Source organism: Theobroma cacao, chromosome 1 (assembly GCF_053813885.1).
Source record: "Theobroma cacao isolate CCN51 chromosome 1, ASM5381388v1, whole genome shotgun sequence".
In the NCBI taxonomy this organism is placed as follows: domain Eukaryota; kingdom Viridiplantae; phylum Streptophyta; class Magnoliopsida; order Malvales; family Malvaceae; genus Theobroma; species Theobroma cacao.
Genome location: NC_142639.1, coordinates 14,923,389 through 14,948,312, shown reverse-complemented (window position 1 = coordinate 14,948,312; position 24,924 = coordinate 14,923,389). Strand labels below are relative to the sequence as shown.

The window sequence follows — 24,924 nt, the reverse complement described above, 5'->3', positions numbered from 1 at the left end:
TAACTTATAGTGACTATACCATCACTAATTCTTTGCCTTACAATGCTATGTCGAAGTCCAATATATTGACTCTTCGATTGTAAGCTTGATTATATGCCTTTGATACAGTTGCTTCATTGTCGCAATGTATCAAGATTGGTGTCATTGGCTTAGGCCACAACAGAATTTCATAGAGTAAATCTCTCAGCCATTCCGTTTCTTAGGTGGCAAATGCTAAGGTTATAAATTCAGCCGCCATGGTGGAGTCTGCTTAACAAGATTGTTTCTTAGAGCCCCAAGAAATAGCACCCCTACTAATTATAAAAATCCATCCAGTCGTGGATGTGTAATCCGTTCTATTTGAGTTCTAACTTGCATCTGTATACCTTTTTGATACCGAAGGAAAACCTAAATAGCAGATGCCATAATTCTTTGTACTCTTTAAATACCTTAGAACTCTATGAACAACATAGTAATGCTTTTTACTCGAATTACTTGTAAATCGACTTAGCATCCCAACCGCAAAAGCAATATCCAGCCTTGTACAGACCATTACATACATAAAGCATCCAATCACCTTTGCATATTCATTTTGTGCTATTGGCTTGTCTTCGTTGGGTATTAGCCTTTGATTAGAATTATAAGATGTAGTCATTGGTAAACAATTTGACTTGCCATGCTTCATTACAATCTTTTCGATGTAATGAGATTAAGACAATGTTAGGCCATTATTGTCTCTCATTATTCTTATACCAAGAATAACATCCACCATACCCATATCTCTCATGTCAAAATTCTTTGGCAAGAACCTTTTTGTGTCCTTCACTTGTTCCAAATCGGTACCAAATATTAACATGTCATCCACATATAAACAAATGATGACACCTCTACTGTTATGGAACTTACTATAGACATATTTGTCAGATTGATTGATCTTGTAGCCATTAGCTAGCACAATCTCATCAAACTTTTAATGCCATTGTTTAGGCATTTGTTTTAATCCATACAAAGACTTTACAAGCTTACACACTTTCCTTTCTTGACCAGGAAAGACAAACCCTTCAAGTTGTTCCATATACACCTCTTCATCTAATTCATCATTTAGGAATGTTGTTTTAACATCCATTTGGTGAATTACCATCTTATATATAAATGTAAGTGCCATAAGCACTCCAATTATAACTATTCTTACTACTTGTGCATATGTATCAAAATAATCAACACCTTCATTTTGTTTAAAGCATTTTGCCACTAGCCTTGCTTTAAACTTTTCTACGGTTCTATCAACTTTCATTTTCTTTATGAAAATCCACTTACAGCCTATTGGCTTGGAACCTAGTGGAAGGTTTACCAATTTTCATGTTTTGTTTCCCATTATTGAGTCCATCTCATCTTGTGTTGCTTCTCTCCAAAATGAAGCATCTCGAGACTTTATTGCCTCCTCATAAGTTTGAGGATTACCTTCACCTTCTACATTGAAGTAGTAAGGTAGATATTCACATGTTTCCTCTCTTGTACCTTCTACTAAGTACATGAGGAAATTGGATTTATATGTCTTTACTTTTATAATTCTTTTACTTCTCTGAAGCTCGATAGTTTTTTAATCATTTTCTGAGAAACTATCCCTCTTTGTTACTTGTTCCTTGGGTCTTGGAATTGAATTGAACCTTGTTTCATCAAAGATAGCGTCCCTTGATTCTATGACCGTATTAACATAATATGAATCATTAGGCTCTATCACCATGAAACGATATGCTTTACTATGTTCAGCATATCCTATAAATATGCATTCAATTCCTTTTTCACCCAATTTCCTTTTCTTTGGCTCTAAAACTTTTACTATGGCTCGACATCCCCAAACTCTTAAATAATTAAGGCTTGGCTTTCGTCCTTTCCATAATTCATAAGGAGTAGTTTTACTCCTTTTGTTTGAGATTCTATTTAGTATATGGCAAGCCATTAATAAGGCTTCGCCCCAAAATCCTTTTCCCAAACCTGAATTAGAAAGCAAAGCATTAACCATTTTCGTAAAAACTCGATTCTTACGTTCCGCTACACCATTTTGTTTCTGTGTGTATGGAGCGGTAGTCTCGTGAATAATACCATTGGACTCAAAATACTTGAGATCATAATATTCACCTCCTCTATCACCTCGTAAACATTTAATAAGCAATTCACAACACAATTCAACTTCTCTTTTATAAATTCTAAATTTCTCCATTGCTTCATCTTTAATATGCAATAAGTAAACATAGCAATATCTAGAGAAATCATCAATAAATGTTACGAAGTATTTCTTTCCACCGATAGAAGGAGTACTATGCATGTCACAAACATCAGAATGTATTAATTCAAGTAATTTGGTGTTTCTTTCTGCCTTAGGAAATGAGTTTCTTGTGATTTTAGTGACCATGCATGTCTTGCACATATTATTATTTTCATCAATGTTGGGTATTAATTCCAATTTAGCCATATCATGCATTCTTCTATTATGAACATGACCTAGTCTATTATGCCATAGATTAGTTAGAATTGCTTTACTATCATGAACATTAAACGAGGCATCAATATAAATAGAACTAGTAATATTCTTATTGACATTAAGCTTGCACATGTTTTCACAATAGTATCCACTTCCCACATAATGTCCACCTTTTGTAAAGATGAACTTATCCACTTCAAATATTAATTTGAAGCTATACTTATTCAACAAGCCACCTGACGTAAGGTTCTTTCTAACTTCTAGAACATAATAGACATTATTTAATACAAGTATCTTTCCAGAAGTAAACATAAGTTCCATGGTGCCTTTTCCTTTTACTTGTGTACTGAAGGAATTTCCCATGTATAGCATGTTTCCATCATTAACTTATTCCAAAGTCTTGAAAAAGCTTTTGTTGTTGCATACATAATTAGTTGCACTAGTGTCAATCCACCATGCTCCATCATCTTGGAGAAGATTGACCTCAGAAACCATAGCCACAAATTTGTTATTGTTCACACCTTGTGTCTTGTTTCTCAAAAGTCTACATTCTACCTTAAAGTGACCAAGTTTGTTACAATGGTAACATGGCTTTTTTTTGTTCTTTTTGAACTTATGACTTTTGTCATTCATACCCACAGAATGTTTTCTTTTGTTGCGTAAGACCGACTTGTTTAATGATTTGTGTTCCATCACATGGACCTTTGAAGTCTCAAGATTCTTTTCATTAGAATCTTTTTCATCTTGCTTGACTTCTTCTTGCTTACGATAATCTTCTTCTATTCGAAGATGATTACCAAGGTCCTCGAGAGACATATCCTCGTTTTTATGTTTTAGGAATTTCTTTGTGTCTCTCCATGAAAGGGGAAGTTTATCAATTATTGAAGATACCACAATAGCTTCATCCATTTTAAGACCATATTGCTTAAAGCTATTGAGAATGCGTTCAAGCTCATGTAATTGTTCCATAACAGAATGATTATCAACCATTTTATAGTTATTGAAATGACTAACCAGGAATTTTTCGCTGCTTGCATCTTCCGTCATGTATCTTGCTTCCAACTTGTCCCAAAGTTGCTTTGCACTAGCTTCGTTCTAGTACACATTGAATAATGCATCCGACATTCCATTAAGAATGTGTCCCATGCAACTATAGTCATCATTATCCCATTTCTACCTCGAACAAGTTCTTTCCACAAATTATCCACCATCTTCCTCACTTGGTCGTGGTGTATCTAGAACATAAGCAACTTTAAGAGTTGTGAGGAGGAAACACATCTTTTTCTACCATCGAATGAAGTCTCCTCCATCAAAGCGATCTAACTTGACAATGTTGGTAGCCATTTTTTTGAGTGAAGCCATTTTGAATACCACAAAAATAAGTCTTAAAACTATTGGTGCAAAAGAAGGTTTTTATACGGTATTCAAGAATAGGCAAAATTGACTTCAAAGCGAGCCTTTCAATAGGCACTATCTTTAAGACTTATTTCACCTCCACTACTCGGTATGCAAAGGAGAATAATGCAAATGGTCTCAAGGATACAATGAAGCCAAAGTCTAACTTTCGTATTGCACTTACGAAGTAGACCGCTAGATACACTCGAGGGTTTGTAAAGTTGTTTGGCCTTACAGCCTACTTTCTACAACAAGTAGATTATGAGGAATTCGGAATATCTTGTAGATGATAGGAACTTAAGTGTTTATGTTATTAGAACACAACACTTATCCTGTTCTTGACTTTTCTGCTCTTGTCTTGTTTCTGAATTATTTTGTGTGTCAAAATGGTTGGCAACAAGCCCTTTATATAGGCTTTCAAGTGTCTCTTCTTCAAGGACACAACCTTTTCATAAAGACACCTATTTGTCTAAAAGGCATCTTTACATTTTTGACAACACAACTTTTAGATATAGTTATTGTTTCAATAGTCATATTATGAATAGATAAATATTCATCCCATAAATTATAACCTTTGAGTTATAATTTGAAATAATAACTTTTCACTTTAACTTTTGAGCAATGGTGTCATTTCAACATGTCTCATAACTTTTGGATGTTATTTTTCAAGAGACATAACTATTCACATGAAAACATGTCTATATGTAATAGACACATTATGTAACTTTTTGTGACATAACTTTTGAGCTAATGATAGCTTTTCATCATGTGAAATAACCTTTAATTTTGAAAAAACACCAATAGTGAGTTCATGGGATGGATAATTTTGAAAATTGATATCAAGATCATTAACATATCTAGCATGCACTTTAGGTGTTTGATAAAATGGGTTTGTTAGTGTGTCACACTGTTCATGTTGAAATGGAAATGTTAATTCATGAAAGACTACATTTCTTGAAATCAGAACTCTTTGTGCACAAAGATCATATACTTTATAGCCCTTAACATTACTAAGATATCCTAAAAACACACATTTTATGGCTCTTTTATCCAATTTCTTTTTGTTTTGTGATAGTGTAGACACATAGCACAGACTTTCAAACACTCTTAAATGGTCATAAGAAGTTAGCTTCCTATATAAGAACTCAAATGGGGATTTGTTTTGTAGTAATTTGGTAGGTACTCTGTTAATGATATGCATTGCTGTTAAAACTACATCCCCCTAAAAATGCGTAGGAACATTAGACTGAAGCATTAGGGTCTTAGCTACCATCAGAATATATTGATGCTTTCTTTCAACAATTCCATTTTGTTAAGAAGTTTCAACACATGACAAATGATATATGATTCCAGTTTTGTAAAAAAAACTCTATCATCCTTAGTTTTAGTGCATTATCTGACCTGATACATTTGATTAAAGAACCATATTGCCTTTAAACATAGTTATTGAAAGAAGGAAGTATTGATAGAACATCTGACTTGCTTCTCATAAGAAAAATCCATGTAAAACGTCTGAAGTCATCCACTATAGTGAGAAAGAATCTTTGATTAGATAATGTTGGTGTCTTATATAGACCCCAAACATCCACATGTATTAATTCAAAAGTTGTTTTCGTGTTTTGAATATGCATAGGAAAGGGAAGTTTTCTCTGCTTTGCAAGTGGATAAATTTCACAAATCAAATCATCTGAAAACTCAATGACTAGAAATTGTTTTTGCATAACATTCATTCTTTCCAAAGGCATATATCTTAGTTTAAAATGCAAAAGGTCAAAACATTTGTTCTTTGCTTTACAAGCTTTAACGGAAAAAGCAAAAAGAAAATTTGATAAGCTTGTTAAAAAGAAACTTAGAGAGATCTTGATCATCTGAATTTTGTTGCATCAAGTACATCTTGAGAAGACCCTAGCAACCCCAATCATCGTCTATGAAAGTATGTTCTGAATAACACAATGCATATCAATAAAGAAAATAGAGGTTTTCTTATTTTTGGTAAGCTGACCTATTGAAATAAGATTATATTTGAACTTAGGTACACAGAGGACATTCTCAAGGATTAGTTTGTACCTAGATTGATGATTCCTATATGAAAAACTACTACCCTTTTATTATTAAGCAACTGCACATTGCAATCTTTGACTAGTTTAGCATAAATAAAGTTCTTAAGGGAATAGGACACATGATTAGTGGCACCAGAGTCTAAAATCTAATGAGTTTGTCTAATCACATCAACATTTGAATTTCCAAGAGTAGAAGCTAAGTTATTGAATGTATTAAAACAAAGATTACCTGAGATAATACCTACAAAGGCTGAGCTGACAAATGAGCAGTTTGCCTGCTGAGTATTTTGTTAAGAAACCTTACCATCAGTGCTGCATATACCATTTTTATTCAAGAGCTCCATTAGCTTGTTGACCTGTTGTTTTATGATAGATAATTGAGACATAGAGCCTGTTGCTGCCATCTCTTCTTCATGTTCTAGTTAGCTGTCATCTGTCAAGTCATTTGCTGTTGCTACATTGTTCACAATTGCCTTATCCTTCTTGAGACTTGGTTTCTTTTTGTGAACTTAAAGTTTTCTGAAAATCCAATAAGTTTGTAACATTTATCTTTTATATGTCCCTTCTTCCCACAGTGATTACACGATATGTCCCTTCTCATTTTCTTCTTGATATTTACAGCAACCATCATAGCAAAAGATTCAAGGATTGGTTGTGCTTGAATTAGCAGATTCCTTTGTGTCTCCTCTCTTAGAACTAAGCTATACACTTTGTCTAGAGTTAGGATAGGATCCATCATGACAATTTGAGACCTAACAGCTGAAAAAGATTCACTGAGTCTATTTAGAAATCTAAAGCCCATGTCTCTTTTATATTGATCAGTGTATTTCTTGAAACAGTTGAGATCACATCTTCCACATTGGCAATGTGGTAGAGGCTTGTAACTTCTCAATTCTTCCCAAACTCCCTTCAACTCAATAAAATATGCATCCATTGTTTTTGTGTCTTGACTGATGTTTCCCAATATATATTGTAAGTTACAGACCCTTGTGTCATCAGGTTGGGCAAAATTCTGCCTTAAAGTACTCCATATTTCAGCTGTTGAGTCCATGAAGAAAATGGTTGAGGCTATTGGTTGTGTAATTGAATCAAGCAACCAAGCTACCAGTAAATTGTTATAACGGGTCTAATATAGGTAAAAAAGATCTATAACCTGAGGTGTAGGTATGGAACCATTTAGGAAACCAATTTTGTTCCTAATGGACATTGTCATCAAGAAAGAACTATTCCATGCTATGTAATTGTTGCTAGCAAATTTGGGGGTACTCACCACTAAACTAGGACTATTAATGTGATGTAGGTAATAAGGGGACTGAGGATCTACTATAGGTGAGATTTGGGTGATTTGAGTATTGATTTGTGCACTGGTCTGTGTACCAAACTGAGTTCTAGATTTTATGTTCTCAGCCATAATTTCTCAAATGATAATAGAATACTCTTAAGAACTAAACACTGAAGAGTAAATTTTACTAAAAGGATTAGATGAACCTAAGTGATGATGCAGTAACAAGAAGACTAAACACAGGTACTGAATAGGTAATAAATCTGTCCTTTGTTGATGAAATAGTCTTTTTGCTACTATAAAATCATACAGACCGCCAACTAAATTCCAAGCTGCTCTGATACCATGTCAAGAAATGAGCAGACCAATAGAACAAGACAGCGCAACCTTGAGAAAATTTCTCAGGGTTTTTCTATCAATTCAATGCTTAATGAGCTGAAATATATATATAGTGTTTAAACAATAAAGTAAAGAAAAAAAGGCATAACAATCACTTTCAACAAACTTAACAGAAAATTAAAAAAAGGTTAATAAATCTCTTTAGTGAAACGATGCGTTTCCAGCTTCATATGCTTTACATCCTCTTTTATTTAAACAGTGAGTTTCACTTGTCTTCTTTTATTCTCTAGTTTTTCATTCTTCATCCACAACCAGAGTGTTCTTATTTTGCCATTTAGTGAAGAAGGCTTAGGATTGAGTTTATCCCTTGTGATTTTCCTAACAATTAATTAAATATTTTTTTGAAAAATTATGATTTTGAATTATATATATAATTGAAACTAACCTCTTTTATCCCATAAACACAACTACTCTTATTCTAATATTGGAACTTAAAATCTCTAATATATTGACAAAATAATTGATGCATGAAAATTAACAACCAGAAACATGAGGGAGACGTCACCACTTACCTAAAGATAAGTTTCTTGCTCCTTATGTCATTCACACATCTTGGATCTCAATCATACCTATCCATTACTCTTTCCATTTTTTTGGTAAATTTTTTTATGTCCTAAAATTTTGTTAAAGGCTCTCATCTTTTTTTTAACATTTCTTTTTTAAAATTATTTGTTATGATTTTTTTTACTTTTTAGTATTAAAAATCATGGTACATCAATTTTCATAAAAAAATATAATCATTTCAAAAATTTTTTCTCAAGTTTTGTAAAAGTCAAATAGGGCAAATAATGTTGATGTTAAACATAAAAGTAGGAAAAAGAGGCTTTTCAAACTTTAAGTTTCTAATTTTTATTTATTAAATATTTTTATAAAATAAAATATTAAAAAAATGGAGAAATATGTGCCATTCTTAGTAGTTGAATATAAAAGACCTGAAATCCTTTTTCAATATGGATAATTTAACACAACATCCCTTGTATAAATTTACTCCAAGTCAAGCCCCAAGTACAGGAAACCAAAGAGTGCCTACAGGACTGAAGCATTTGTTTGAGCCAACCTGAAGAGAGACAGACGAAATGGGAGAGACAGATCCCAAGATAGCCAACAATGCTCACGTTTTAATCCTCCCTTACACTGCCCAAGGTCACATCAATCCCATGCTCCAATTCGCTAAACGCTTAGTCTCCAAAGGTCTCAAAGCCACGTTAGTAACATCCACCTTCATCTCCAAGTCCATGCTTGTTGACCCCAACACCCCTATTGATATCCAATCAATATCGGACGGCTTCGACGAAGGCGGCTTTGCCCAAGCAGAGAGCAGTGAAGACTACCTGACAACATTTCAGAAAGTAGGCTCACCAAGTTTAGCAACTTTAATGAAGAAACTTGGCGAAATTGGTCGCCCTGTTCATGCCCTCATCTATGATCCATTCTTGCCTTGGGCGCTTGACGTAGCCAAGCAGTTTGGGGTGGCTGGGGTGGCATTTTTTACGCAGTCTTGCGCTGTCAACTCCATATATTACCATGTTCACAAGGGCCTTCTTCAGCTTCCTCTCTCAGTGTCTAATGTTTCTCTTCCAGGATTGCCTGAACTTAATGTTTCCGAATTGCCTTCTTACGTATCTCTTTATGGATCTTACCCCGCTTTCTTTGATATGGTCGTGAATCAGTTCTCCAACCTTGACCTAGTCGATTGGGTTCTCTTCGACAACTTTTACGAGTTGGAGACACAGGTTAATTAATTGCTTAATGTCACCAACACATTAATATATTGTCTTGCTAGCTCATGAATGTATTAATTGACTTCTTTTGATCTTCTTGTTTTCTTTCTCCCTTAAAAGGTTGTGGATTGGATGTCAAAACTTTGGAAGCTGGGGACCATAGGACCAACTCTCCCATCCATGTACTTGGATAAAAGAATTGAAGATGACAAAGACTATGGAGTAAATCTGTTCAAGCCGGACACTGGCACTTGCATGAGTTGGCTGAATGGGAAGCCAAAGGGTTCTGTTGTTTATGCGTCATTTGGGAGCATGGCAGAAGTAGATGTTGAACAAATGAGGGAGATAGCTTGGGGTTTGAAAGGAAGCAGCTGCTACTTCTTGTGGGTGGTAAGGGAATCGGAGGAAGCCAAGCTACCAACCAAGTTCATGGAGGAGACATCAGAGAAGGGTTTGGTGGTGCGGTGGTGCTCCCAATTGGAGGTGCTATCACACGAGTCTGTGGGGTGTTTCCTTACGCATTGCGGCTTAAATTCTGTTATGGAAGCCATGTGTTTGGGAATTCCAATGGTGGCAGTGCCTCAATGGACAGACCAAATCACCAATGCAAAGTTTGTGGAGGATATATGGGAGGTTGGAATAAAAGCTCAGCCTGACGAGAAAGGCATTGTGAAAAGCCAGGCTATTGAACTGTCCGTAAAGGAAATAATGGAGGGAGAAAAGGGCAAAGAGATTAAGAAGAATGCAAACAAGTGGAAGAATTTGGCTAGAGAGGCAATTGATGAAGGTGGGAGCTCAGATAAGCACATTAATCAATTTGTAGCTGACCTATTTGCTAAATAATAGTGTTGCTCCAATGGACCTAGTGTCTCAATTTCATCTCACGAGGCAACAAGATGTGTAGAAGGAAGCCTGAATAATGAGAACAATCTCACTTAGGGACGTCTGAGCTGTACTATATATGTATTTCAGTGTAACCTTACAACTAAAGCAGTACTTATTTTATGTCAATTAAACAAATGGGGTATCTCTTAACATTTTTGGTAAATGAATGGCTCCCCTCTCCAAAAAGATGGAGGAATTTTAAAAGGGATAAATAGGAGATGAAGTAGCCCTTGTATCATATTTTCATTTAGTTCCTCAACGGAAAAATGTTTAGATAGCAAGATTTGTTCCAGCTCCCACCTTTTTTACCAACTCTCCTCACTAAATTTCTATCTTCTTAACTAAAAAACTTTAACTTGATCAATTATTGGTACGAATGAATCCTTGTAACCAGTTTCATGGGCAAGACTGCGCGCCTGCAATTAATGTATAATCCTAATTTTTCTTGAGATAGAATGGAATTAATTAGATTCTTATATACTATATATAAAATTCTGTAATGGGTTTATAACAAACATTTGTTTTTTTTCCTTCGAGTACATAGTTTCATTAAATTATGTATCAGAAAACTGAAACAAAGTCAAGTTTATAACAAAACTAGACAGATAAAAATAAATTTACCAATATTTCAATTAAAAAAAATCGTTTGAGCACTTGACAAAACAAAATAAACTAAAAAATCATTAACCACATGCACCCAAACGTTTGTTATTAACACTTTGTTTTGACATTTTTACGTTTTGTTTGTTTTTCAGCGACGAGGGCGACAAGCCTCCCAATAACTCCAATTATGGTTTCAGTTTTTTTATGTTAATGTTAATTACAATAAGATGAGCCGCCTCAGGAATTCGTACGCAGGACAAGCATCGGTTGCCGGCTCTAAGACGTTGCTAGAAATGATCCATATTTAAATTTCCATGTCCGCAATCATCTGTTTAATATATCAAAACTTGAAAAGACTTTGATGATGAATTCTCATTATTATTATTATAGCTTTTTTGTTCCTTTTCGTGTACGTCAAATTACATGGATTTTGATTTAGGAAATGGATGCACCACTTTCCTGATTCATTCCACAGAGCCGACTCTTTAATCTTAATTTATTGCAACCTAACGCATGCTTAGTTTCCTAAATGCAACAGCATTTTCCCCTTGAATTCTCCTTATTCCATTTCTCTCCCGAGTGTTGTTTAATGAAGTCAAATTTCACTAAGCCAAGACGCAGACATATTACCATAAGAAATGTTTATGAATCGGCTCGTGGTTTTTTCTTTAAACCTTGAGTTTTAGTTTCGCCTGACTTGTCATTTAATTATTATTTTTTTAATCTTGAAAATTTTCAAAAGGTCCAATTACTCTATTAAATTTTATTAATAAAGTAAAAAAATAAAACATACATTTGGAAAGGGATGTATACCTTACCTCCAAAATTACATGAAATACTGAAAAAAGAATGCTTAATAAGGATATTACTTTCTTTACATGTTTAAGAGCATAACAGATAAATAATATAATTACCCCTCTTACATGAGTTTAGGAAAAAAAATTACAAAAATAAATAAAAAGTACTATTCCTTTTCATTTGTTTAACCCTAACATATGGTAAGTTAATTTTATCTAAATGTAGAATACCTTGTAATTCTTTTCAAGCTTGAGAGACAACTTGAAGTTGTTGATGTGAATACACAAGATTAGATAAATAATCCGCTGCTTGGTTTCCTTCCCGATGAATGTGAGAAATCCTATAATAAATTATTTGCAAACACTTCCTTATAGAGGCTAGCAAATATCGTATATCATGTGATCCTTAACTACCTTTTTGTACAAGCTATACCACTACTAAAGCATCCATCTCAATCCGCACTTTAAAAACATTTTATTGTTGACACAAGAGAAGATCTCTTTGTAAGACTAAGAGAATTATTAGGTCTGAGATTTTTAGAACACGTAAAAATAAGTGTACTTGTATAATCACGCAATACCCCCCTCCAGATGCACTCTGAAAGTTATCCTTGGAGCTTCCATCAACAGTTAATTTGAGTTCACTTGTCAATGATTTGTGCCAACTAATAATTTTAGGTTGCTTTTTTGAAATATCGATTCTCCATAATTGTGCTATCTGAGTATCTCCTTTCTATGGCCTCGGTTTCAACAAATTACCTTGATGAAGTTGCATTATTAATTTCAAAACACACCACACAATCTAGTTATCATACATTCCAAGGTCTCTATGTTTTGTATCATTACGTTCTACCCATGAGAATCAACAAATAAATAATGACACTAATATTCGGATATAAGCCTTGTCGAACAAAGTCTCCTAAACATATCTATACCTAGATAACTTGCATAATATTATGAGGATTAATAATATAGATTTGAAATAATTTTGTAAAATAATTCCAAACCTGTTTAGCAATTAAATTATCCCAAAGAACATGTATGAGGGGTTCCTCAAAATTACAACATAAACATTTAAAGACCAATTGAATGCTTTTAGATTTGATTCGCAAGTCCACCAAGATCCAATTATGCACCACTCTCCATTAAGAAAAGGATACTAATAGCGGTATACTTTGATGCCATATAAACTTATAAAGATGATGTGAAGGGTGATGCTGTCAAATTAATTCTCACAAGCTCCTGGTGGTAAATTCACCATTAGAAATGAGATCCCAATAAGCAACATCTTCACTAAATAATAAAATATTATCTTTGTTAGTGTTTCAAAAATAAAAATATATTATTTATTAATAAAATAATATAAACATAATCAATTTGATCGAATTTGGATCTTAAAATCTATATACTCAACCACGGTTTTAATCGAGTGAGAATCACGAGTTTGGGCAAACGCCAACTTAAATACCTCTAATTATGATTAATCTAAATTGAATTATTTTATTAGACCTAAAAAGTTTGGCATGCTAATTAGCAAGTCAAGTATTGAATTATTTTTTTAATATTGTTAATATTTTAAAAATAAAAATAGATTATTTATTAATCGACCTATTGATTTTTTTTGTCTTTGTAAATTATGATATATATATAGAGTATTGGACGCTTGGGATTGTGACGGCTAAAATTAGATAACATTGCATTCAGTATTGACATCGAACGTATCTTTATAAAATTTGGATGCATAAAATAAGAATAAAATGTTTAAACCGCTTTGTAATGTTAATAAACAGGAGCTGGGCATGCCAACTATTAAGTCCATCTGAGCTCCGGCATATTCCTACGGAGATTGCTTATCTTCTTTCTCACCACTCCATTCCATCCTCCATTAGGAAAGAGTACCGTCCGTGTTCGAATCCTTCATCTGGCGTTCCAAACACACCCTATGCGAATTGCAACAACCCATTCCGTACCAAAATACAAACAAATAAAACAGGGATTTACATACAAAAACAAAGTGCATATATTAGAGGATTAAAATATCTTCTTGTACACCAGATTAAAATTAACAAGGCAATTTTTTTTTTCTTTTTTCTTGTTTCTTTTTAATACTAAATCCATTCATACACTGCAACATGGAAGGAACTCAAGGGTTAAGGCTAACAGCTAATGTGAGAGGATCGCAGTCACCTTTTAGCCATGTTTGGAAATTAGTGAAGATACGGAGCCTGATACTGGTAGCCATTTCCAAAGTAGTTGCCATGACTAGGAGAGAAGTTGTAGGTGGCAGAACCAAGAAGAGAGGGGCCGTGGTTGTCAGCAGGTCCAGTGTAAACATAGGGTCTGTCATACACGTACTGCGGGTACCTATCTGTGACTCTAGGATAGAATGCTTTGTCTGCAGCTCCGTTAGTGACTCGGGGACCATATCCTGCACCATTGGCACGAGGTCTCTTGGGTTGAGGCTTTGCAGCTTCAGTTGCCCTCTTCTTGTCTGCCTTAGCCTTCTCCAACAGGAGGACCCGCTTCTGGAGCGGATCAATAGGGTATTGCTCCTCAAGGTTATGCTCCTCAATGCACTTGATCACAGCCTTAAGAGCAGTCAACTCTCGCTCATTAACCTCAGTCTAAAACAAAAGAATTAAAGCATTTCAGTCATTTTCCAAAATGCAGCAGGAAAAAAAATCATGAGCATGAATATTTGCAAATCAGTCTCATGCATTCAAGTTGCAAGAATAAATCTGCTTTGCGGGTGACATGTAAATAGATGCTAAACAATTTAACTTCCAAAGTAGTGTCAGGTTGCTGAGATCTATTGCAGTTGGATCTAACTAGCCAAATCATCCTAAATGATCAGACAAGACCCAAGAACGTTAGAATGGCTAGCTGGCCAGAAAGCTGGTCCAATCTACTTCAGACAAGACCTTGTGGGCACTGACAAAGATAAGTGCTTGTCCCTCAAACATATGGTTAAGGCCAGCCAGTATTAGGAAACACCAATCACCTTAAAGTAGTTGAGTAAAGAACACACCTGAGCAGAGGGTGAGGCATTTCCAGGCTTGACAGGTGAAGAAGCTTTTCTTGCCTCCTTCAAGTAGGATTTTAGTAAGGGTACAGGTGAGAACTGCTCTGTAAGCTCAAATGCAAAAGCCAGGTTAACTGCATCAATCTGCCTTCCATTATTCACCAGAACTTCAATTACACCTAAAATAAAAATAATAGAAAAGATAAATAAAAGAAAGTTAATAGAAAAGATAAATAAAAGAAAGAAAAGCATAAATTAACAAAACCAGTACAATGAAAGAAATGGTTGATTTCTAAAACTGTATTACCATATGTTGAACCCCTCACTTGTTGTTTCAAGAGCTTTAATACTACTTAAGGTAGGAAAAACAATATCATTTAACATTGATTCAGCTCATTCCAAACAACTGATACCAAAAGACACATGTCTAAAAGTGTCATTCAAAGGTCATTCATAATGCAGGATGGTCCACTCAACTCCAAAATAGCATTTAAACAAAGATATTTTTCAAAAAAACCTAAACCTAAAAGCATTTAGTTACTTTAGGAAGATGCCTATCAGTTTAAGAGTAAAGATGAGTTTTCATGGAGCCAATGGCTAGAGATCACCTTGATTAGGGAGAATAGGAAAAGGACTTACAAGACATGGTTAGTCATATCAGTTTTACTAAAATGGAATAAAATGTAAACCCATGGGGTTAAAAAAGACATATTCAAGCCAAATTTTCAAAATCATTGTTGTTTTTCGCAAAAACAAGTACATTATGTAAATGACTTGTAAAATGTTACTATGTGAGCTGATACCAACACAAACCTGGCATTTTTTCAGACAAACCAAGGGAACGGCAGAGATCAGCTGTTTGTCGACGACGAGAGACCATTGGTATCAGCCTTGAAAGTTCTTCCTCATTGAAATCAGAGGCAATACCGAAAGTAGAAAGGAGTTGCAGGAAAGCATGAGCTTCTAATGAGTTACCATTACTAGCATCAATGTCAAGAGCATCCAACTTTGGTTTCCATTCCTCAGCAATCGACTTTGCTTGCTCCTTAATATCTTCAGAGATTACAGCACAAACAGAAACCACATCCAGATTACTTAGCAAAAAGCTAAGACATTCCATCAACATGATACAGGTTCGCCTGAGACCCAATAGATTTGAATCTTTCTTTCCATCCACATTTGGCACTTCTGAAAGGTAAAATCCTTCCAAAGATTCCAGGACTAAGCAAGCTGGGCTTGCTGCAGCTTTCAATGCCCAAGGGATTTCCTCCTTTAGGGCAGCAAGGTTCTTTCGGTTATCTGATATAAACTTGTGCAGTCCTTCAGAGTCCATCTCTTCACATAGTTTTACCAGTTGGGGATAAGATTTCACCTCAAAATTTCCATTCTCAATAGAACTTTTGATGTCCTCCAAGTTACTTTCAGAAGCTACAGAATCAGGTGGTTTCTCCTCAACCGACAGTTCACCACTGTCTCCATCACAGCTGACATCAGCAGGCTCTTCAGATGATAACTTCCTATGCTTCTCTAGAGAATTAGTAATGGCAAAAACAGCAGCATCTCTCTTTTCTTGTAACCTCAACAATGAGGCTTGTTCCTTGGCTACAACAGCTGCTTCACGCTTTTGCAAAATCTCTCGAGCTTTCCTTGTTTTTGTCTCAAACTCTTTTTCTTGGTCTTCCAACTCATGGAAGCGTCTCTTCAAGGACTTCTCAAGCCCATGGAAATGTTCCTCAAGTTCTTTCCATTTCATATTAAGTGTTATAGCACGATGACTTTCAAGTTCAGCAAATGCTTTCTGAAGCTGCTGTATCTTAGAGGTAGTTGAGTCTACGAGTGTAGCAACTGACTGTGTATCTTCCATAGCAGAAAACCTGAAAGAGAAATGTCAGCAGGGATCAGATTCCCACTGCAGTACAAAAGACAGAATGCACAACCAAACAGATTTTTAAAGTACACAAACCTTTACTTAAAACCAAAGGGGAAAAATGAACAGAAAACATAAAATTAAGAAACTGAATATCATGGAAGGTAAAGTTCAACATAAATATACACATTTTTTCTTTCAAAGAATTGAATATTGTCTGTGAACAACAGTAAGAAGCTAGTAACCAAATACAGCAAAATAAACTGATGATATAATGGAGTAATGAAAGCAACAAAATTGGAGGACTTATATAGTTATTTACATAACTAGGGCAAAATATCACAACTTGACCACATGAATATCAAGAAAAAAACTCAGCAGCTATATTTAGAAGCCACTGCAAGAACCATCTATAGGTTCCTTAGTAGTCACTGAAAAGATATCTTACTTAGCAGCTGTCCAAGAAAACACTTTCTGTACAAGAGCACAAGCATTTTTTGCTTCTAGACACAGAAAACAAGTCACGACATTATACAATCTTTGTTCTCAGTTAACTATGAACTAATCCCATTAGAATGAATGATGATTGCACCAAGTGCATCAGCAGCCATATATAATAAATGTTGCGTGTAAAAAGAGGATCATTTACAACAAGTAGCTTCAGCAACAATCTAATTACAATAATTGGTGACAAATGATAATCAATGAGACAACTTCAAAAGACAAGGTGAAAACCAAGATGCAGGCACTAAGAAACTCTTCAAAGCATCTTAATTCCCAAAAGGATCAGATCACTCCTTAATGACACTTTCCACCACGATTGACATTTCCTTCCCACACTTTTCACAACAAGCAATGAAGTCAATGAAGACATGGCTACACATCATTCTAAACTTCCCAAATTTGCAGACCAAATAGACACTTAGAAACAGTGAGCATTTAATATTTCAGTATTTACAAAATGGAAAGAAAGAAAGAAAGAAAATACACAACTAGGAAGGATGGGGGATTGGGGAGAGATTCTGCTCCTTCAAATCAATCCATCTATTGTAAAAGTTGTACTTAGTCGCATTGCAGAATAAGGTTACTTCTGTCGCACCAATGCCAAAAATTTAAAGTAGTGAGGGACAATACTTCACTGTAAATCAGAAAAGGAGAAAAAAGGCCTCTCAAGCTATCATATTCAATCGTTTTCAATCATTCTCTCATACCCATCAAACCCTCAACCCCCACAAAACCACCATCACCACAAGTGACAAAATTACAGAGAGAATAAGTAGACAATATCACAAGATCCCTATAAGAATGTTACTGTTAACCCCTATATCAATAGAGATATAGCGCACATCAGGAAAGGTCAGTACAACAGCTAAGCAACCGAACAAAATTTCCCATTATAATTGCACTCGATTCATTTTCTAAAACAATTATAGCACTCTTAATTGAAAAGGAGAAAAATTGCAATAACATGCATCTGAATGCCTTCCACAGGCCAACCATCTAAATAGACACCCTCCAGTAGACCATTCTGCAATTTCCTATATACTATTTTAATTGGTTCTCAACCATTATACTCTTCCTTCATTAATCTCCATTAACTACTTCCAAAAACCAGCAAGTTTACCTTGAATCAGAACAAAAATTCCACCCTCTAAAGCGTCATGAAACAATAAAGGTTGCTTCATGAAAGAGACTTGTAGTACCCTCTCACAACAAGTACTTTCCAAAATAAAAATAATAGATAACAATGACCCAAGCTCCCTTTTGGAAGATAATGAGTTTCAGCAAACTAAAACTTTTTCCTAGCTTTCTCTATTTCCCAATTCAAAAAATGGCCTAACTTAATAAGGACCACTAAAAAGAAGTTTAGTTACATTAATAATAACCATAAAGATTAACAGCTTTCCAAATTTAATTACGATCATTATCACTCATAATTTCACCATTATTAAGTTTAAAGTAAGCATTCCTTTATTCCATAAATAGAAACAAACCACAATCTAAACCCTAGACCAAATGCTATATAAATAAGTCGTCAAGACCAAAAAGAAATTTGAGAGCTCCGGCTTATTTTGAAACCCTAGAAAACCCAAAAAGAACCCAGCACTTAAAAACAACAAAGGAAAAATCATAAACGTTTATAATTTTACAGTAAAGAAGTAGCTGCTCTCACCAGTGATTTTATAGGCTTCAAATTTACAGAAAGACGACGCCGACTCAGAGATCGTAAATACTACACCAACAAAAACACCAAACCCTAAAAAGAAAGAACACGATCAGAACAGTCCAATATTCAATTTTCACTGCACACTTTAAAAAAAGAACGAAATTTGGCAGTTTAAAAAGTAGGTTCGAAGTTTGAAAAGAAAAATTAAACAAATTTGAAGAAAAAAGGAGCATTTTTTCATAATTTTTTTTTTCAGGAAGGAAAAAAAAGGTATAGAGAGAGTGCCGATCCGGAGAGAAGAGTGAAAACGAACCGAAAAGAAAGGAATAGCGACGGAAAGAAAAATTACCTGATTGATTCCAAGGGAAATGGAGTGACAAAGTGACCTAATTCGATGGAGATTCGAATTATCAATCCATTTTTACCTTTCGTGTTTTTTTTTTTTTTTTTGAGAGAGAGAGAGAGAAGGGGGGTTGGTGTTTGGGAGAGTGGATATGTGTGGCTGCTACGACTCTTCAATCCCTAGAGAGAGAGAGAGAGAGAGGAAAAGAGAGAAAAGTCTTGAGAGCTACAAGCTAGTGTTTTATTAAGCACAGCACAGCCATTTCTCTCTCTTTCTCTCTCGCTCGCTCTCCTTCTTTTTGCCTTTTTTTTTTATGGAGCACTCTCGTTTTTGTTGTTTGACAGTGTACAATTGTGTCTGCGCTTCGTTGTAAAGTGAGTCTTAGCTGGTGGGGTGTTAATGAGCTTTAGGAGTGCTCTTAAAGTTGTGCCACGTTGGATTCAGACAAAGATTTTTTAGGCATGTTGGTGTTGGATTTTGGTTTCTGCACCAAACTGACCTTTGTCTGAAAAACTTGAGCGGGCTGGGCTTGGCCCAACACCAAAACCATTACAAAAATTTTTGTCAATATCGTCTAACAATTTTTTTGTCTTTTTTTTTTTTTACTCTTCCTTCCTTCATACAATTTTAAAAATTAAAAATGTAAACCACAAATAAAAAAATAGATAAAAAAGGATACCGATACTTTCTTTTTTGATTTGTTCACAAAACAAACAATTGGAATTATGTATTAATTGTTAATTTTAAATGATATGTATGATCTACTTTACTTATTAAAATGTCAAATATAAATAATTTTAAGACGAGATATAACTAGATAATAGTCACATTATTCCATAAAATAGAACTTTCTTCCTAAAATATTCCAAGGTCTATCTTTTAATTTTATGAATCTTGATTTATTGATCCATTTTATTCTTTGCGGACACTAATTTCCAATTGGTTTTGTTCAATGATAGTTTAAATGGTTGGAAGCAGCAATAGTCATTGGGTGTCTTAGGTTGCGCCAATGAAAGCAAAGCAAGGTGTCAAGAGCGCATACTTTGACGAAGCTGAAACAGTGGAGCTTTGTGTTGTGCTCCTTTTTTGTCTTATCAGCGGTCCGGCTAAAGCAACACGCTTTTCTCGTTGTTGCTGCAGATATGGGCTACATAACTCGCGTCTTGTTCAACTCACTACCTTGGATGATTGGCTCTACCAATTCCTAAATTTGAGCGTCTTTATTAAATAGAAAAAAAGAATACATCAAAATTTGCCACTTCTTTTAACATTGTTTATGTCCTGATCTGAAATCTAAATATAAAACCAAACATACAGTCTTAAAGTATATTCCCAACTAATATCTTACATATCAAATTACTCAAATAAAGTTTTGTTAAAAATTATCTGAGTCTAATTTAAGTCTAAAGATTAATACAATGAATTTAAATTCTCCATCAGAATAGAGTAAATGAAATAAAAAAAATAAGAATCAATTGCATTTAATAATAAAAATCTCAAATAACTAAAATGTTTCAGTACCTTTATAAGATGATCAATAAATCGTATTATCAAAACAGTTACAAAATTATTATTATTATTATCAAAATAAAAATTTTCATTTTTAAATTTATTAATTAATGACTCTACATATTATTTTTTAAATATGGTATCAAGCATATTATAAATTTAATTTTTAAAATTCATAAAATTTTATCATCTTTAGTCACATCACTAAAGTCATGTTAATAATATAATTCTCATGATTATTACTAATTATTATAATTCATTAGTAGGTAGGTTTGAGCAAAAAAAAAAACTTGTTAAAACTAATTCTAGCGTTGCTTATCTCACTCCTTGAGAATCAATTCATAACTTTTTAAAATATTATTTAAAAGAAAATAAAAGATTTCATATCTCATTCATAAAATAAGATCCATCATGTAGATAAACTAAATTGAAAATAATCATACGCTTAATTCTTTAATTTTTTCATATGCTGAAAATAAAAAACTAACACTTTTAATTCATTTAATGAAAATTACATATATGATAAGTTGAAAAAGAGTGTGTGAGGTTCTATTTCATTATACTCCAATAATCTTGCTTTTTCTCAAAACAATCAAAAGCCTATCTATAACCATACAAAAATATAATAAATAATCCAATTCTTTAAAGATTATTTACACATTAAAATCACTCAAAATAACAAAAAGTCTTTCAAATGATTAAATATGATAGCTTATGCTCTTCTCAATAAAATTATTATATTTTAAATTAGGAAACTCAAAATGATTATCTATTTGACGTGTTAAAAACTAGAATTAATAACGTGGGCCTGGAATGCTGCCTTGAAAAGGTACATTTTTGATTGGGAAATAAAACAATGGCAGCAGTTGAGAGACCTTCTAAAGGAGTTTCAACTTAGTAAAAACTTCAAAGACGAAATAGTGTGAAAAAAAGAAACAAGCGGGGACTATACAAGAAAATCATTTTGCAAAAATGTTATATGTGCAGGCACTAGAGGGGGAAAGCTTTGGAAAAACGTATGGCAAGGGTGGCCCCACATAGAGTTGAGGTGTTCGTGTGGTAAGTAATGCCCAAAAAAATAGGAGTCAAGAAGGAACTTGCTAGGATGGGGGGCTATACGAGAGAATGTGACATTATGCGTGCTATGCAGGCAACAAGGTTAAACCAATACCCATTTTCTCTTCACTGGCTTTGAAGTGTGGTAAGTATGGTGTCAATGGTGCGAGATCTTCGGTGTTAAATAGATTTTGTCAAAAGATGCAAGAACATTCCTTGAGGCTTAGAACAATTGTCAGATAGGGAAGGTCGATGAGAGAATTTGGAAAATGGCGTTTGTTGCTATCGTTTGGTTTATCTAGAAGGAAAGGAATGAAGTGGTTTTTGACAGTAAAAGTTAGGACACCACAAGATGCTAGGAGTTCGTTAAAATTGGGACTGCAACATAGGCCAAAGTCAAGTGGCCAAATGAGTTTCCTAATGTGATGGGAACTTATCTGCAACCCAATAGTGTTAGTGCGGCCAAAAAGGTTCAAAGTGGTCGTGAAGGCATTAAGTGGGAAGTTCTTATACAAGGACAATTGAAATTTAATGTGGAAGGTGCTGCAAAGGGATGCTCCGGGGCAACAGGAATTGGGGTTATTTTGAGGAATGAGAAAGGAGAAATTAAAGTCACTTTCTCTAAGTCTATTAGTTGTGCGGACTCCACCTTAGCAAAAACACTGGCAGTTGGATAAGCCTTTCTTATTTTTTCTTTTTCGAGATAAAGGGCTTGTGATCTAAAGTGACAATTGTAACGTTGAGAAATAGATTAACCATCCTGAATGGGCACCATGGAGACTGAGCAAATGGCTGCTTCAGATTGAGAGGCTTAAAGAGGAGGCAGGAAGGTGGGAGATAAGGCATGTGTTGAAAGGGGCCAACCAAAGAGCTGATGACTTAGCCATAGGGGGAGTTCACCTGCAAGAGCCAATCCTGTGTGTTTTTAAGTAAGTCTTTAAGTATTGATGACATCCTTTTCTGTTTTGAGAATGGTTGCTCTGTTGTGTCTGTTTTGGGACTGGCGTTTTGAGGGCCATGAGGGTCTTTTCCACTGTGGTGATGTCTTATCTGTTGTGTTTACTGAATCTAATGGCTAAAAGAAGTGTTGAATGAGGTTTAGGGGGTTTTTTGTTTTTCTTTTCTAGGAATTCGTGCGACATGGAAATGTAGGTGCTGGAAAGGTAAGTTCTTTTTGCTGTTTTTGCGTTCAGTATAGAGGGTAGGCAAGCTCAGAGGAAGGTTTGGGAGGTATAACAATGGATGATGCTGATATACTAAGCCAAATCCTCATTCTGACCCCCGTTGATTTTGTACAATGTTCTAGAAGTGATCGTTTCTCACTCCCTCCAAGGTTAATGATATCATTTCTGGCTCTTCAAAAAAAAAAAAAAGAATTAATAGGCTTCTCATCTGTATAAAGCTAAACTCGTAATTCATTATAGAAAACTGTGGAGACCCATACCAAACCTATAAGGTGTTGTTCTTTCTAACTCAAAGGTCTCATGATTTTGTCTAGAGATGCAAATAGGTAAGGTACTAACTATTTTTGGGTACATAATCTTAAACCGTTTAATTATCAAGGTATCCAAATCCTATTAAAACCTATATAAAATTGTATAACATTATTCAAAATCGAATCCTAATGGTAAAAAACTATCCATTAATTATCTATTTAAGTTGGTAAAATTGGTAAAGACTTGGAATGGTTCTCATCCTCTTATGAGTTCAATCCTATTAAGAATAAAATTTTACATATTTAAGTTACAAAATGGTAAGATTGATAAAGGTTCAAATTTCACAAAATTTAAAATTTTTGTAACATTATATATAATTAGGTTCGGGTTTAGGGTATCCTAAAGATGATACTCAAAACTTACCCGAATCAACGTCGGGTTTTGAAAATCTTAATCTAATCTGCCTTATAATCAAAGATAAGATACTCTAATCTTATGTTATTGGGTTGAATACCACGAACACTCATATAACAATAACCCATTTACATCCCTAATTTTATCTGCCAAAAACGTTTCACAAGTATAAATTTAAGTCTTTACATACATATCATAGCAACTTTCACAAATTCCCAATGTGAGATTTAAGGGCATTATAATCTCCCTCATTAAGATTTTGCCGTCTCTATCAAATCTAACCCCTAAAACATTAAACTAGGTTCATACCAGGCGGTGCATGTGTAGCAGTTTGCCCCCTGTAACACTTCAATTCCCATACTTTCAACGAACGAGTGATTGATACCATTCGCAACTTTCAAGTACTTAAAAAGGGTTTTCTTTGAAAATTTCTTATCAAATTTATATATGAAACCCTATACAACTAATTTTAGAAGTCTCCAAACGAACACCAAACTAAATAATAATTTACCTTTCATGAGATCTCAAATAATAAAAAATGTCTTAATACTAAAATAAAGTCCAACGTTTGATCGCAAAGCCTCCAACCTTAAAGACAAAAGGTGTTCATGAATCCCCTTTATTTTTTCTTATTTCATGTTACTTTTATATTCCTACCCTAATTTGCTTATGAAATCTCCTTTCGGATAAAATATTAAAACAAAACTCCATAAGCAAGATAATCCATGTTATATTAATGGAAATTCAGACTTCTAAATGGGAGTGAAAATTTAGAAAATAGTTGTTGAACGTTGCAAAGGGAGATACAAAAGTGTTCCAGCAAATTCAAGGAAGCGGGTACAGAAGAACTGTTAAGAGATGAGCACCTTAAAGTTGATTATCTAATTTGATTCTATTAGTCTATTCTAAGGCATTTCTTCTCTTTTCTTGTCTCATTTTAACTGAGTGTCACTTTGGGAGTTTGATCTCAAAAATAATAACAAAATCTTAATGTAATTTCATTATCTATTTTAATCTTAAGCAACGATTACCTAAAAGATAATATAAAATCACAATAAAGTAAATTTTCCTTTTTTTTTTTTCCGACTGAATTTGCCTTCATCAAGTTTGGAAATTTCTCATCCAATCTCCTTTCACTCCTTTTTACTTACTCTAAATAAAAAGGGCCAAGGTGGCTGGATTTTGTGAAATAATGATTGCCAAATTTGACAAAGTCAGACTTTCACGATTATGAAGCAACTTAGCAATGAAAGATTAATCCACCAACCACGCCCTTTTTCATGTATTACTTGGTGGATCCTTCTTGCCTCTCTGTCTGTCCAACTCCAGATTATTTTTTCGATTTAAAACTACTTTACCTAATAGCAAAAATCCCATTTAAATACCCATAAATAATTTGAGTATGAAAATGTAAAAACCCAATAATAATTATAACAATGCATATGTGTAAATAATAGAAATTTCATAATTTTTTTTTTCTCTGAAGATTGTGAAAGCCGCATCAAAC

General features: G+C 34.2%; 2 protein-coding genes across 2 annotated transcripts; one reads left to right on the top strand and one right to left on the bottom strand.

The window, feature by feature from the left end:
- Nucleotides 1-8,611: 8,611 nt before the first annotated feature.
- LOC18612594 (UDP-glycosyltransferase 74G1-like) lies at nt 8,612-10,230 on the top strand. The gene is made up of 2 exons (XM_018117421.2): nt 8,612-9,330; nt 9,439-10,230. Exons 1-2 carry the CDS (start codon nt 8,674-8,676, stop codon nt 10,159-10,161), a joined length of 1,380 nt encoding a protein of 459 aa, XP_017972910.2. The 5' UTR covers nt 8,612-8,673; the 3' UTR covers nt 10,162-10,230.
- A 3,369-nt stretch (nt 10,231-13,599) lies between these two features.
- LOC18612593 (FRIGIDA-like protein) lies at nt 13,600-19,191 on the bottom strand. Its single transcript, XM_018129070.2, has 5 exons — nt 19,009-19,191; nt 18,666-18,749; nt 15,439-16,499; nt 14,632-14,804; nt 13,600-14,227 (listed from the first exon to the last, which is right to left on the bottom strand). Exons 3-5 carry the CDS (start codon nt 16,487-16,489, stop codon nt 13,811-13,813), a joined length of 1,641 nt encoding a protein of 546 aa, XP_017984559.1. The 5' UTR covers nt 16,490-16,499; nt 18,666-18,749; nt 19,009-19,191; the 3' UTR covers nt 13,600-13,810.
- Nucleotides 19,192-24,924: the final 5,733 nt, after the last annotated feature.